The sequence below is a fragment of the Dromiciops gliroides genome, chromosome 1 (assembly GCF_019393635.1).
Source record: "Dromiciops gliroides isolate mDroGli1 chromosome 1, mDroGli1.pri, whole genome shotgun sequence".
NCBI classification, from domain to species: domain Eukaryota; kingdom Metazoa; phylum Chordata; class Mammalia; order Microbiotheria; family Microbiotheriidae; genus Dromiciops; species Dromiciops gliroides.
In genome coordinates, this window is record NC_057861.1 from 510,069,637 (window position 1) to 510,085,545 (window position 15,909).

At 35.6% G+C, this 15,909-nt stretch overlaps 1 protein-coding gene across 1 annotated transcript in view; it reads left to right on the top strand.

Moving 5' to 3' along the window:
• The window catches only part of DMXL1 (Dmx like 1), a 162,586-nt gene that overhangs the window by 66,256 nt on the left and 80,421 nt on the right, over positions 1-15,909 (top strand). The window contains 5 exon segments of the mRNA XM_043985159.1: positions 618-783; positions 6,034-6,295; positions 7,748-8,841; positions 15,640-15,658; positions 15,661-15,830. Of these exon segments, the coding sequence (XP_043841094.1) occupies positions 618-783; positions 6,034-6,295; positions 7,748-8,841; positions 15,640-15,658; positions 15,661-15,830 (1,711 nt within the window).

A 15,909-nucleotide genomic window follows, 5' to 3' on the forward strand; every position in this document is an offset into this window, starting at 1 on the left:
ATGGATTCGTAGGACTACATTGGAGCAACCTTAGAACCAAATTTTTTTTTTTTTTTGGTGAGGCAATGGGGGTTAAGTGACTTGCCCAGGGTCACACAGCTAGTAAGTGTCAAGTGTCTGAGGCCGGATTTGAACTCAGGTACTCCTGAATTCAGGGTCAGTGCTTTATCCACTGCGCCACCTAGCCGCCCCTAACCTTAGAACTAATTTAAACTATATCTCCCATGGCTGCTTTGGTTAAGATCTTGCTCCCTGGGCATTTATTGCCCAAGTTACTCAAATTCATCCTCACTCTGCCATCAGTGACAGTGATCAGGAAAAGCAGGAAAATGATGTTTTTTAATGAAGATAATGAAGAAGGCAGAATAATTCCATGGGGAATTTTTTTAGAATTTCAGGTGGTTTTAGAAATGTGCTTTTTAAAATAATTTGTTAGACTTTGTTGAGGAGGCCCTATCTTGATTTTTTTGTTTGTTTATTTAAAGAGTATATATCATTGTGTTGGGTGGTAAGAAATTATTTTTGGCTACTTATTGTTTTAAAACTATTTCCTAGGCTGGAACTAATTCCCCATAAGAGTTCTGATTCTCAGATTTTCTTCATGTTTTTTTCTTTAGATCTCAAAAAGATACCAAGATGACACAGTTTTTTGGACATAATTTTGCAGACGACAGATGGCGTAAAGCAGCATTAAAGAATGCTTTTTCTTTGCTAGGCAAACAAAGATTTGAACATTCTGCAGCATTTTTTCTTCTGGCTGGTTGCCTAAAAGATGCAGTTGAGGTAATTAGTGAAATGTATATATTTGAATATGTTTCTGTATATAAACAAACCTAAAATAATTGAGATAGGAAGAGCTTTTAAAACATTTTGTGATGCTGCTTTAATTTCTAATTTCATTTTTATTTCAAGTTATATGTTATGCCCAATGTTTTGATCTAGAGTATTGCAATTAAAAAACTTCTGTAGAGAAGTAAAAATGCTCTAAACATTTACTGCTAAGCACTTTACAAAGAGTTAAAAGTGGTAAAAAGATTAGATGAGACACAGTCACTGATCTTATGGAGGCAATATAGCATAATGTTTTGAATATAGTGGGTACTTAATAAATGCTTATTGAATTAATTGAATAGCTTGGTTACACATATCCTAATAATGTTAAATAAAACATAGTACATGTGTCAGCTGCAAAAATAGCACTGTACTATCTCTGGGGAAAAAATAGGAAGAATTGGTGCAGAAGGTGCTATTTGAAATGGTCTTCAGACTATAGACAAAAATTCAATAGGTATATGAAGGAAGATTTTATAGGAGGAGATTATAATATAGGGCATTACAGATAAAGAGAATAGTGCTAACAAAATTATGGAACCAGGAAAAAAGAATGTATCCAGAAAATGACAAGTAGTATATATACTGACTGAAGTGTAGAGGGACATAGCATTGTGAGGGCCGAAATTTAATATATGGAGCGTTAATTGGGTGACTTGCCAAAATATTGGGGTCCCAGAAATAATGAAGGGACCTTTAGGTTCGAAGCTCCTTCCCCTCCGAACTGCCCTTTTAGATATTTCTCCCAGGCCAATAAGAAAGGAGCCCTACAGCTTCTTTTCCACAAAAGGATCAGATTTTATTACTTGGGAATTAATTAAACAACAAAGGTGAAATTAATAAAAATCAAAGATAAGGAAGTAGGAAAAAGAAATACAGATAAATTCTCTTAACTCTAAACTAAGTCTATGCAATCCCCAGATCATTTCCAATTAAGCTAATTCAAAGGAATTTGTGTTCACTCACCACACTTGGGATGTCTGCAGTTGCTCTAGCCACCGGAAAGGCAGAAGAGAGAGAGAGGGAGAGAGAGAGCATTCCGGAAGTGCCTTGGCCTCCCCTCAGGGAGCATTCAATCTTTCTCCTCCAAAAGGGGAGGTCCTTCAAAAACTGCTTATGGAGAGTTCTCTTTCTGACCTTAGTAGCATACGTAACTTCAGGGTGGGCCAGGTGTGGTCCCTCCCAAATGAGTCAGCTAAAACTCCAATAATTTTTTACCACAGTATGATATACTGCTATGACACATAGGACTGATCCTCTGATTTCATGGATAAAAGTAACTCCCAGATGAATAAATTGCTTCTTTTAGTCTAAGTCCTCACCATCTAATGTAGTTAAGACCATTAAGAGAGTACTAAGAGTTTAAATCACTTACCCAGGGTTACATAACCAGTATGTATCAGGGGTAGGACTATTAACTCTCTGTACACTTCTCATGCTGCTGCCTACAGTGTAATCTAAGGCTACAAATAAGGTTTCACAGAATTATGGAAGGCTTTAAATTCCAAGTTTGACCTTTACATAGTATTAGGCACTAGAGAGCCACTGCAGATTGTTTTAGCTGAAGAGTGACATTACTAGAGATGTTACAAGAAAGATTAATGTGGCAATAGTGTGAAGTCTGGATTTTGAGGTGGGGGTAGGAAAAAGAAGGCAAGAAGATCTGTTTGGAGGTAGTTGCTAGATATGTACTGTGGTGGTGTAGTAGCAGTAGTAAGACAGGAGAGGAATATGGATACAAGAAATTGCTACAGAAATGAGAGTGTTTTGACTGTAGGTGACTTGGTGAATATTGGTATTGCTAAACAAAATTGTAAAGTCAGAAGGAAGGAAAGAAGAATAAGATTTGGGGGAAATAATGTAGTGCTGAATTTGAATTACCAGGTAGTTAGAGAAAGGGGTTTGGAACTAGGAAGAATTCAGGTCATAACAGTAAACTGGAAGTCATTTGCAGTGAATTAATATTGAAACCAAGGGAATATGTAGTATTGCTGGAAAAACTGGGAGAGAAGAGAGAACTAAGGATAGAACTTTAGGAAAGGGGAAGAAAAGTAAAGAAGGGAGAGAAGGATCCTTTAGAGGAGGAATCCACATACTATGGCTCAAGGGTCAATCTAAAGGGGGCCTGTCAAGAGGAAGAATGGCGTAGAAGAGAGAAAGAAATGATGATTTGTCAACTTGAGATGGAAGAGCAAATGAGAGGCCAAAGAGAAGAAAGTTATAGTCAGATGGGATACATGGATCCACGCGAGAGAAAGATAAGAATGGGTGCAGGAACAATGAACATGGGAGATCCCTATGGCTCAGGAAGCCAGGTTATGAGGCCAGCCCAAGAGTTCTACCAACATCCCTGAGTGGTTCCATGATGGAAAGTGACATGTGTACTGAGTGCTTTGGGCAGGGAGGAGCTGGGCCTGTGGGTGGGCAGGGCCCTAGAGGAATAGGACCTGGAACTCCAGCAGCATATGGTAGAGGAAGAGAATATGAAGGCCCAAACAAAAAGCCCCGATTTTAGATGTGATATCTAGGCTTTCATTCCAGTTTGGTTTTTGTCTTTTCTTGTTTAGACACTGATCTTTTTAATTCTTTCATTTTAGTAAGAAAGCTACATTTTTATATACGTTAGAAATTTATTGACCTAATATTTGTAAATGGTCTGTTTGGGCATGTAAAATTATGAAATGCGGTATTTCAAAAAGGGAGAAAAAAAATCTAGTTTTTTTTGGATGTATAATGTCCCTAAAGTTATGGCAGTGTACCTTGTGCCATTGAATTCCCAAAGTGTACCAATTTTTTTTACTGTGCTTCAAATAAATAGAAAAACTAACTATAAAAAAATAAAAATAAAGGGGGCCTGTATAGCTAGCAACTAAGAATAGTTTTTATGTTTTTAATAGAGCAAAATTTTATTTTAAAATATAAAATTCTAGTTCACATGGTACAAAAACAGTGGGCTCAGGGCAATGACTGCAGTTTATGAACTTTCTGCCTAGGGACTCGAGGAGAATCAGGAAAGCATCCTTTGGCCTCAGAAGCCAAAGAAGCGAATATCTAGAGAGGGGATGGGGGTAATGAGCAATTTCATATACTGATGAGAAGTCAAAGAGGATTTGAGGACTGAGGGAAAAAAACATATTTCAAGTCACTCATGACTTTGAAGAGAACAATTTCAGTTGAGTGATGCTAAGATCATAGAAAATGAGGAAAAATTGCACTAATTTCCTTAAGAATATTCAACAGGTATCCATATCTAGAGAATATTCAACAGGTATCCATATCTAGAGAAAGAACTATGGTGTCTGAATGCAGATCAAAACATTTTATTTTTACTTTGGTTTTTTGTTGTTGTTTTTTTTCATGGTTTTTCCCTTTTCTGTTTCTTTTGCCACATGACTAATGTGAAAATATGTTTAACATGACTGCACATGTATATCCTATGTCAGATTGCTTGGGGTGGGGGGGAAGGAGAAACATTTGTAACTCAAAATTTTATTAAAAATGAATGGTGAAATGCAATGGTACAGAAGAGTTCCAGGGAACTTATGATAGAAGAGGATCTCCAAATCCAAGAAAAAAAAAGAAAGAAAGAACTGTGGAGTATAGATGCTGATTGAACCATATTATTTCTTTTGTTTTGGGTGCTGTTGTTTTTTTTTTCTATTTTGAGGTTTTGCATCACTGCTCTGATTTTTTCTCTTGTAACAGGATTAATGCAGAAATAGGATTAATGTTATTATGTGTATATATATATATATCTATATGTATATGTATAGAGATATATAGATATAACCTATATCAGATTACCTGCTGTCTAGAGGAGAGGGGAGGGAGGGAGAAAAATCTGAAATTGTAAAGCATGTATAAACAAAAGTTGAGAACTATCTTTAAATGTAACGGAAAAAATAAAATACCTCATACACTAAAAAAAAAAAAAATGGGGGCGGCTAGGTGGCGCAGTGGATAAAGCACCGGCCCTGGATTCAGGAGGACCTGAGTTCAAATCCGGCCTCAGACACTTGACACTTACTAGCTGTGTGACCCTGGGCAAGTCACTTAACCCCCATTGCCCTTCAAAAAAAAAAAAATGAATGGTGAGGGGCAGCTAGGTGGTGCAGTGGATAGAGCACTGGCCCCGGATTCAGGAGGACCTGAGTTCAAATGTGGCCTCAGACACTTAACACTTACTAGCTGTGTGATCCTGGGCAAGTCACTTAACCCCAGTTGTCTCACCAAAAAAACAACAACAACAACAACAACAAAATGAATTGTGAAAACTATTTGTGTAATTGGAAAAAATAAAATGCTATTTGCAAAAAAAGAAAGAATATGCAGCAGACCCTTAACTTTTTTCCCCCTTGAAACTGTTTAAACAAAAACTCACCAGGGCAGATTATTTTTGCCTGTCTCCATGAAGAGAAGAAAAAAGAAAAACTAGTTTGAATGGGGGCAGGTATCTATTTCAGGTTTTTAATTAATTTGTCTACATATTATTGTCTATTAGTATGTCTTTGCTCAATTATATCTAATTTACTATTTCACTTCTCATGTTTTCTAACTTATCTTTTTTTTCTTTTAAGCATTTCATGTGAGCTCAGAAGCCATCTAGTAAAAGTCATACCTAAATTGCAATACCTTTTAAAATTTACCCAACAAATGCTTACTTAGCTTTTGCTTGAAGACCTCCAGAAAGGGAAAAGCCCTCTAGCTTTCAAGGTCACCCATTTTATGTTTGTACAGCTCTGATTCTTAGGAAATTTTTTCTTTACCCTAAACTGAAATGAATTTCTTTGCAGTTTTTACCCATTGGCCTTCGCTTGTCTTCTTAGACTAAAAAAAACCTCATTCATTTCCTCCCTAGGACATCTCTTCTACAGGTTAAACACCCCACTGCCCTTCTTTAGTCACAGTATATGGCCAGGACTTAAATCCCCCCCACCCATCCTGCTTGCCTTCCTTCAAGATATTGACTGGTTTATCGATGTTCTTATTAGAATATTGTATCAAGAACTGAAATTTCTAATTTCCCTAGGTTGGTTAGTTTTACCAATTACAAATCTATGACATACGGAAGTAATATTTATTATTATCCTTAATCTTAAAAGCTTTTTCTTACTAGTTTCTAGAAGCTTAATACCTAGTGTATCTTTAGACATGAGAATCTTTTTTAGTATTAGAAGTAACATGATATGGCTTTATTTCTAGGTTTGTCTGGAAAAGTTGAATGATGTTCAGTTGGCTTTGGTAATAGCAAGACTTTATGAATCTGAATTTGATACATCTGCAACATACAAATCTATTTTGCATAAAAAAGTTTTGGGAATTGATTCTTCACTCAAAGAACACTATTCAATGAACATGAATGTACATGATGATCCTTTCCTTCGGAGTATGGCATACTGGATCTTGGAAGATTACAGTAGGGCTCTAGATACATTAATAAAGCAACCTATGAGAGAGGAAGAAGGTAATATAAGATTATGTTTGTAATTGTGAATTTTATATTTATTCATAAACTATTTAGCACATTATGTATCAACAGTATGCTGAAAGTCTGTAAAACCTGATTCCAGCTATCCAGAATCTTACAGTCTAGTTCAAGACCTATTTACAATGTATATAATATATCTTAGAATATTCATTGTGTGTCTGTAAAGCAATCAAATGTTTTAGAAAAAGTTAGACCTAATTTAACAATGTACTTAATAATATTTCCAATTAGTCGCTGCTGCTTAGAAAAAAAATGGCAAAATGGTACCAGAGATGGAGTCAGTGTACCATTTCTGTTGCTCTCAGACAGAACCACAGAGAAGTCAATACAAACTACATACCACGTAGATATGAAGTAATTTTTGAAGGAAAAGACACCAACTAAGTTAGGATAGACTTCCTCTGGGAAGTAGCATTTGAATTAAGATTTGAAGGAAATTAGAGCTCTTAGAGGTAGAGTTGATTGGGGAGTATATTCCAGGCATGAGGAAAAGCCTATGCAAAATTAGAGAGACAGGAGCGGCATGTGTTATGTGAGGTTAAAAGCAAATAGTTTAGGGGGAAGCTAGGTGGTGCAGTGGATAAAGCACTATCCCTGCATTCAAAAGGACCAGAGTTCAAATCCAGCCTCAGACACTTGACACTTACTAGCTATGTGACCCTGGGCAAGTCACTTAACCCTCATTGCTCTGCCAAAAAAAAAAAAAAAGGCAAATAGTTTAGTATGATTCAGAGGGTGCAGAGAGTAATAAATAGACTATCAGGGAAATGACCTGATACTTCTGGTCTTAGGAAATTAATGAGATTGTGACAAACCCAAATTCACATTCTTGAACAAAATACCAGATAAGGCCCTCTCTATGAACTACTTCTAATCTAATCTCTTGGAAATACCAAGAACATGTTTTTTTCTTTATTTTTAGTATTCATTTCTGTTTCATCTCTACTTATCTTCTCTCTCATTAATCTTTAGAGAAAACATTTTTATTTTATTTTCATTGGTTTCCTCAGTACCCATTCCACCCTTCCCTACTCCTTCCCTGAAGAGAGTGATGAAGTGGGTTTTGCTATTTGCATTTTTTTATACAAGGTCTCAAAATAGGGGTGGAAGAGAAGATAACACATAGCTCTCATTTTTTCCAACCTCTAGTTTTTTATTGTTTTAGTGAATACCCTTTCCTGGGTTTTTACCAGGTAGGGAGAGAGAGAGAAAAGAGGGGTTGGGGAGCAGGGCAGAGAGTTTGTGATGTGGGTAATGCTGATTTGATACTCTGTCATTGTAACTACTGGGCAAAAATGTATTAATTTGCATCAGCAAACTGTTATAACTTTTTTAACCCATATTTTCCACAGATCAGCTACTGAAATACATATATATATTTAGGAAGTTTCTTTGGGTTTTGTATTCAAAAATTTGATTTATTTTCAGATCAAGGCATGGCATCTTCCACCTGTAGCCCTGCAGTGTTTAATTTCTACAATTACCTCAGGACACATCCACTTTTGCTGAGACGCCACTTTGGTTCTTCTGATGCATCTTCCACACAAATATGCTTAACGGGAGAAAATGGATTAGCAGGAAAAATTAACTTAAGTGAAAGAAGATTATTTTTCACCACTGCACATGCTCACTTAAAAGCTGGTTGTCCCATGTTGGCTTTAGAGGTATTATTAAAAATGCCCAAAGTCATCAGGAGGACAAAACTTTTTTATAAAACTTGTAGTTTTCCTGATACCAGTAAAGATTGTTCTCCTTCCTCTCCATTAAGGTTGGATGCAAAGGATTATAAATCATCTAGTATTGATTGGTCAGAGTGTGTGATAAATGGTTTGAAATCTTCTTCAGATGGTTTATCAGATAAACGATCTAATTCCACTCTTTCATTTGACTGGAGTCAACCAAGCCTTGTATTACAGGATGAATCTTTAGACCTAAAGTGGGATAGTGATAATGATGAGGAAAATGAGGACACACCTCTTTCAATGAAAGAACTGAAACCTTCACAGATGAAAGTGGATGAAAAAATAATTGAAACAAATTCCAGCTACACAGACTCTTTCAGCATAGATGAAAATGATATCTTAAGTCCTTCAGAGGATATCATTGCGGTACAATTGAAATTTAGAGCATGTTTAAAAATTCTTACAGTAGAGTTGAGAACATTATCCACTGGTTATGAAATAGATGGTGGAAAATTGAGGTACCAGCTGTACCACTGGCTTGAAAAAGAGGTGGTAGCTCTTCAGAAAGCTTGTGACTACTGTTCAGATGTGGAGGATGTACAATCTATATTCAGTGAAAATGTGGATGAAGCTATATTAAATGAAAATACAAAAGATTTATTTGATCAACCAAAAGTAAATCATTTGAAAGATAATTTCCAGAAAAGACGACAGTGGCTTTTGAAGTATCAGTCCCTTCTAAGGATGTTCCTTAGTTACTGTATACTACATGGGTCTCATGGTGGTGGCCTTGCCTCTGTCAGAATGGAATTGATTCTACTTTTACAAGAATCTCAGCAGGTATGTAACTTAGTCTTTTTTTTTTCCTAAACATACATGAAGGCAGCTGAATTTCTTCTCTATATTCCTCAAAGGAATACATCACTTTTTTTTTTTAAACTAACTGCTTTGGTGTTGTAACACTTAGTGTAAGATAATTACATTTCAATGTCTACTAAGGATCTATGGAAGATTGATTTCTTACTGAGAATGCCATGGAACTATGAAAGAAACCTTAAGTGCTTTTCTGCACTGTGGAAGGCAACTTCTATGCCATAGCAACAGTCACAGTAGCAACAATTAAATTGAGTGACCTTTAAATATCTGTCTATGCAAAACAGTTTGCTAGGTGCTAAGGGAGATATAAAGATTAGATAACTTGTCCTCTTGGAGCTTGGTCTAATAGAGGGGTAAGATACCAGCACAGCCATAATATATAATATCTAAGTGTACACAGAAGGTTCTAACAAAAAGTATTATTTGATGTATAAGAGGTCTAAGGTTGTTAGACTGAGATGGAGATCCATTAGTATGGTGGGGAAAACTGCATTTGAGTTGGGCTTTAAAGGATGAGTAGGAATTTAACAGGTAAAGAGAGGACATGCCCTCCTTTATTCTAGAATGTTCTAGAGACAGGGAACTAGCCTACTTAAGCCAGAATATAGATTATGTGAAGTAAAGTAATGTTACATAATTGAAAAGTAGTTTGGAACAGCTTGTGGAAGAGTTTTAGTACATGACATAAGAATTTAAATTTTACTCAGTAGTCAATAGGGAGCCACTGGAGAATTTTGATCAGTGGAGTGACTCAACCAACTTAATACAGGCAGCATTATTAGAGATATATTACTTATCAAGAGGGAGGACAGAAAGTGTGAAAGGGGAGAAGTCCATTGAGGAACCTATTACAGTATTCTAGGTGAATGGAAATGAGGGACTTGTAGGTTTGATGAGAGTGAGAATAGAGAAGAGGTGAGGAATTTGATGTTATGGGAATGGAATTGACTACAACTCTTTTGGATTGATTAGCTATCAGGGATGAGGGAGAAAAAAGAATCAAAGCTAATCCTATAATTACAGACATAGGAGTAATGGTGAAAATGAAATGATAGACAAAAATCATAAAGGCATAAGGTTTAAAGAGAAGAGGTGGTAACTCAGTTTTGGATATTTGGGATAATCAGCCACAATAGAGTTGTTCTGGACATAAATATAGATCTGGAAGTAATTTCCTTGGAGATGTTAGTTGAAGCTTTGGAATGAGATTGTCAAGGGAAATAAAAGAAGACAACCAAGGACAGAGCCTTGGAAAATACATTAAGATGTTGGAAACAGGATGAGGAGCCAGTGAAAGAGGCTGGGAGGGATTAATTAGAGGAATAGGAAGAGAACCAGGGAATGTGGTGTTTCCATAGCAAAAGGAGAGAGAGTATTTATTAAGAGCCAACGATATCAAAAGCTGCAGAGAATTGAAAGAGGAAGAGGAAAGAATTTGAAAAGCTGTTGACATGACGATTAGTAAGTCATTTGGGGGAGGTCAAAGGCATTGAAAACTAATTGCATATGGTCAAAGCAAGAGTAAAAGTGTTGAGAAAACAGAAGCCTAATGTACAGTATTTTGGTTTGTTTTTCCCCCAAGAAGTGTCAAGTAAATAGGAGGAGAGCAATGGGACATTAACTGGATGGAATAGCAAAGCATGGCTTATTTGGAATGGGAAGACTTTATAGGCAGATGTGAAGAATACATGTTTGATCTTGAATGTTTTGTTAATTATCCTTTGAGATACCTATATGCCCAGTGACAAATTAATATGATTCTTTTTTCTTTTTGGTGAAAATCACCAGATTGATTTCTTAAGGAAATATATGGAAAAAATATTTTCTTTGTAAAATTTCAACAAAGCTGAAAAGCACAGAGAACTTGGAATATGATATTAGGTGAATAAGATGGATAAAATATGGACTTGGTTTTATGTGAATGTATTTATTGTGAATACATTTATGTGAATTTGTAGCTAGATGACTATATCCGAATATGTTGAGTAATAGCTCAACTTCTAACTGAAGGGGAAGATCTCCATTGGCATTATGCAGGACTTGGTCTTTAACCTTGTTACTATAATTAAACATTTATCAAATGCTTATTACATGGTGGGGCATGTATACAACTAGAAAAAAATTAACCCGTACTCTCAAGAAGCACACAATCTACTAAGGAGGATATACTGTTTAGAAGGGGAGATGGGGGCAAAAGAAGAATCCAGACAAATACAAAAAATATTTTCCGAGTTGGAAATCCATCTAGTCTGACTCAAACCCCCAAAAGAATTTTCCCCATAACATTAGACAATAATTGCTCATTTAGCCTTTGCTTGAAGATCACCAGTGAGCAAAAAGAAATGTGGTATCCAGAACTGATCATAATATTTAAGATATAATCTGAGCAGGTTTGAGTACAGTGTAACTCATACCTAAATTCTTTTTTCATAGTCAAAATTTTCATGGACTTTTTCAGCTGCCCTATCACACTGTTGACTCATTGAGTTTAACAATCCATGAAAAAACCCTTGATCTTTTCAGGCAAATTGTTGTCTAGATATGTCTTCTCAACTTCAATTGAAATTGATTTGTTTTTAAAACCTAAATGTAAGACTCTTAAATTTCATCTAAATAAATGCAGCCTAATACTCAGCCTGTTAGTATTATTTTGGAGCCTGATTCTGTTATCCAGTCTTTTAGCAGTCCTCAACTTTGTAGTATCTGCAAATCAGACACACATGCTATCTTTGTTTTTATTCACGTCATTGATTAAAAAAAAGACCATTGGGGGCAGCTAGGTAGCGCAGTGGATAGAGCACTGGCCCTGGATTCAGGAGGACCTGAGTTCAAATCCGGCCTCAGACACTTGACACTTACTAGCTGTGTGACCCTGGGCATGTCACTTAACCCCAATTGCCTCGCCAAAAAAAAAAAAAAAAAAAAGACCATTAACTACGTATGCCAAGTACATATTCCTGGGACACTCCAGTGAAGGCCACCTTTGAGTTGGCAGTTGCCATCAAAGCATTGATTACTCTCTGAATCCATTTATTCAAGCTGGTTCCAGATATGTGTAATTATATTATTATTTGGCCCATATTTCTTCATCTTTTTCATAAGAATAACACAAATGCTTTATCATAATCTTGACTAAAATCTAGGTAAACTACCTGATTCTCCTCATCTACCAATAGAATAGCTCTTGTCCATTTTAATTGGAACAGCAGGACTGCTTCAATATTAGGAAAACTATCAGCATAATTGACCAAATTAAATAACAAGATCAATAGAAATCATGTGATTATTTCAGTAGATTTTGTAGAAAAAGCTTTTGACAAAATATACCCCCAATCCCTATTAAAAACAGTAGAGAGCTTAAGAATAAATGGAGCTTTCCTAAAATGACAAATAGTTTCTATGCATCAGTAAGCATTATCTGTAATGGGGATAAGCTAGAAAACTTCCAGTAAGTTCAAGGGGTAAAGTAAGGATGTCCATTATCTCCACTAATTATTCAATCAGAAATTATGTTAGCTATAGCAATGAGAAAAAAAAAAGAAATGGAAAGAATTAGAGTATGCAACAAAGAAACAAAATTATCACTCTTTGAAGATATGATATAGAATCCTAGAGAATCAACTAAAAAATTTAAATAATTAACAACTTTAGCAAATTTGCAGGATATAAAATAAACCCACATAAATCATCAGTATTTCTCTATATTACCAACAAAGCCCAGCAGCAAGAGATAGAAAGAGAAATTCCATTTAAAGTAACTGTAAACAATATAATATACTTGGGAGTCTACCTGCCAAGACAAGCACAGGAATCATTTGAACACACTTACAAAACACTTTTTGCACAAATAAAGTCAGATCTAAACAACTGGAAAAATATCAGTTGCTCATGGGTAGCTCGAGCCAATATAATAAAAATGACAAATCTGCCTAAATTAATTTACTTCTTCAGTACCATACCACTTAAACTGAAAAAAAAAAATTACAGATAGGAAAAATAATAACATTCATCTGGAAAACAAAAGAGCAAGAGAATTACTAGAGAATTAATGAAAAAAATACAAAGGAATGTGGCGTTGCTGTACAAGAAACTAATTATTATAAAGTGGCAATTATCAAAACTATTTGGTACTGGTTAGTAAATAGAGTGGTAGATTAGTGGAATAGATTAGACTGACACACAAGACACAGTAGCAAATGACTATAGTGATCTAGTGTTTGATAACCCCAAAGACCCCAGATTCTGAGATAAGAATTCACTATTTGACAAAACCTCTGGGCAAACTGGGAAACAGTATGGCAGAAAGAGACCAACATATTACACTTTATGCCAAAATAAAGTCAAAATGGTCACATGGATCTAGACATAAAGGGTTAGATGCCATAAGCATATTAGGAAAGCAAGGAATGGTTTTCCTGTTGATCCATGGAGAAGAGAGAATTTTTGACTGAAGTGACAGAGCATATTATAAGATGTAAAATTGATAATTATGATTATATTAAATAAAAAAGGGTTTGCACAAACAAAACCAATGTAACCAAAATTAGAAGAAAAGCAGAAAACTGGGAAGCAATTTTTGTAGCAGGTATCTCTGACAAAGGCCTCATTTCTCAAACCTGTAGAGAACTAAGTCAAATATATAAGAATGCAAGTCATTCCTCAATTGATAAATGGTCAAAGGATAGGAACAGGCAGTTTTCAGATAAAGAAATCAAAGCTATCTATAGTCATGAAAAAATGCACCAAATTACTATGGATTAGAGAAATTCAAATTAAAACCACTCTGAGGTACCACCTCACAGCTATCAGATTGGTTAATATGACAGAAAAGGAAAATAATAAATGTTGGAGAGAATGTGGAGAAATTGGGCCACTAATGCATTGTTGGTGGAGTTGTGAACTGATCCAGCCATTCTTGCCATTTTGGGACTATGCCCAAAGGCATACCTTTTGATCCAACAATACCACTACTAGTTCTGTATCCCAATGAAATCCTTAAAAAAGGGGGAAAGGACCTACATGTACAAAAATCAATAGCAGCTTTTTTGGGAGCAGTAAAAAATTAGAAAATGAGGGGTTACCTATCTATTGGAGAATGGCTGAACAAGTTGTAGTATGTGAATGTAATGGAATATTATTGTATTATAAGAAATCATGTTCAGGCTGATTGTAGAAAAACCTTGAAAGACTTAAATAAACTGATGCAAAGTGAAGTGAGCAGAACCAGGAGTACATTTTACATAGTAACAGCAACATCGTATGGTGATCAACTATGAATGACAGCTATTCTCAGTAATACAATCATCTAAGACAGTTCCAAAAGATTCATGATGGAAGACCTTCAGAGAAAGAACTGCATTTCAACCGGAATATAGACTAATTTTGTGGATTTGAAAAAATAATAAAAGGTGAGGTTACATGAGGAATAACTAATAAATTGGATAACAGAATCAAGTTTCAAAAATCTATGAACAAACTGGAAAAATAGTCCAAAACATATACAAATGACAATTTTAAAGTCTTCCACTTGGCCTAAAAAATTCAGTAAGTACAGTCTGAGAAGAAAGATTTAACTTGGTGCAAACTCAGTATGAATTATTAATTTGATGTCAAAACAGCTAAAGTTGTTTATAAAAAGTAAACTGCCCTGATCATGGGACATGGTTATATTATTCATATTAGTCAGACTGCTCCTGTATCATTGTGTTCATTTCAGAGCACTTTACTGTCAGTCTATCCAAAGAAAGGTAACCAAGATTGTATAAAGTATAGGAGCCAGGGCAGCTAAGTGGCGCAGTGGATAGAGCACTGGCCCTGGAGTCAGAAGTACCTGAGTTCAAATCCGGCCTCAGACACTTAACACTTACTAGCTGTGTGACCCTGGGCAAGTCACTTAACCCCAATTGCCTCACTAAAAAAAACACACAAAAAAATCCCCCAAAACATAAAGTATAGGAGCCATGTCACAAGAGGGTAATTGGAGGAATGAGGCAATGTTTTACTTAGGACATTTGAAGATGTTAAGGGCTAAAATTCTAACTAAACTATCTAAAATATCTAATGAGTGGTCGCCAATAAATTATAAGCTTTAGCAAGAGTTAGACTTTTAAGCAATTATTAAGGAGAATAAGAATTTGGTAAAGAAAGAGAGAAAAGCCTAGATTCCTATCTATTAAAGGGAGAGTGCATTTCTAGCTCCCCTCTCCACCAGCGTCCTCAGGAAAAAGCCCCAGTCAGAGCACCAGGCTCTTCCTTTCTTCCCTCCCACAAGCAAAACTTCCTGACACCAAAGAAAAGACTCCTGGTTTTTGCCCTCAAGGACCTTCACTTTATGGCAGAACTTTCCTATCGTAAGTCTACAGTAGGTGGCATCATTCCAATCATTACAAAGAGAATACATAGAACTCATCAAATGTATGAAAGATTTTCACATGACAGAGGAATTGCACTTTGTTTTATGTAGCTTATGTCCAGAGGCAAAATTTAAAAGAAGGCACATTTTGGCTCAAAATATTTAAAAATAGTTTGAATAATTAAACTAGTTTGAAAGTGTAATGAACTTCCACGTGTGATATTAAGGTTCTCATTAGTGGAAATGTTGATGCATCTTATGTATCAGAGGTATTGTAGAGAGAATCCTTTTTTGAGTGGGAGGTCTGGAGTTTATTCCAGTAAACCACCACATTTCTTCACCAGTTAGACTGAAATAGTATTATAAGTTATATAATTGCTTGATTCATTTCTTTCTTTTTTCTTTTTTAGGAAACATTGGAACCAATTTTCCTGGCCCTCTGCCAGATCAAACCTCAATACCTCTCCTCTTTGCATGTACAGCTAGTGCCAAAACAGTAGTTGCCAATCCTCTATTGCACCTTAGTAATTTGACCCATGATATACTACATGCCATAATAAACCTTGATTCACCACCCCATCCTGACACGCAAAACAATAAAGTAAGTATACTCGGTTTATTTAGGTTATTTCTTTTTCTTTTCCTCTGTTTATAAAAACTGCTAATATCTAAAAGATACC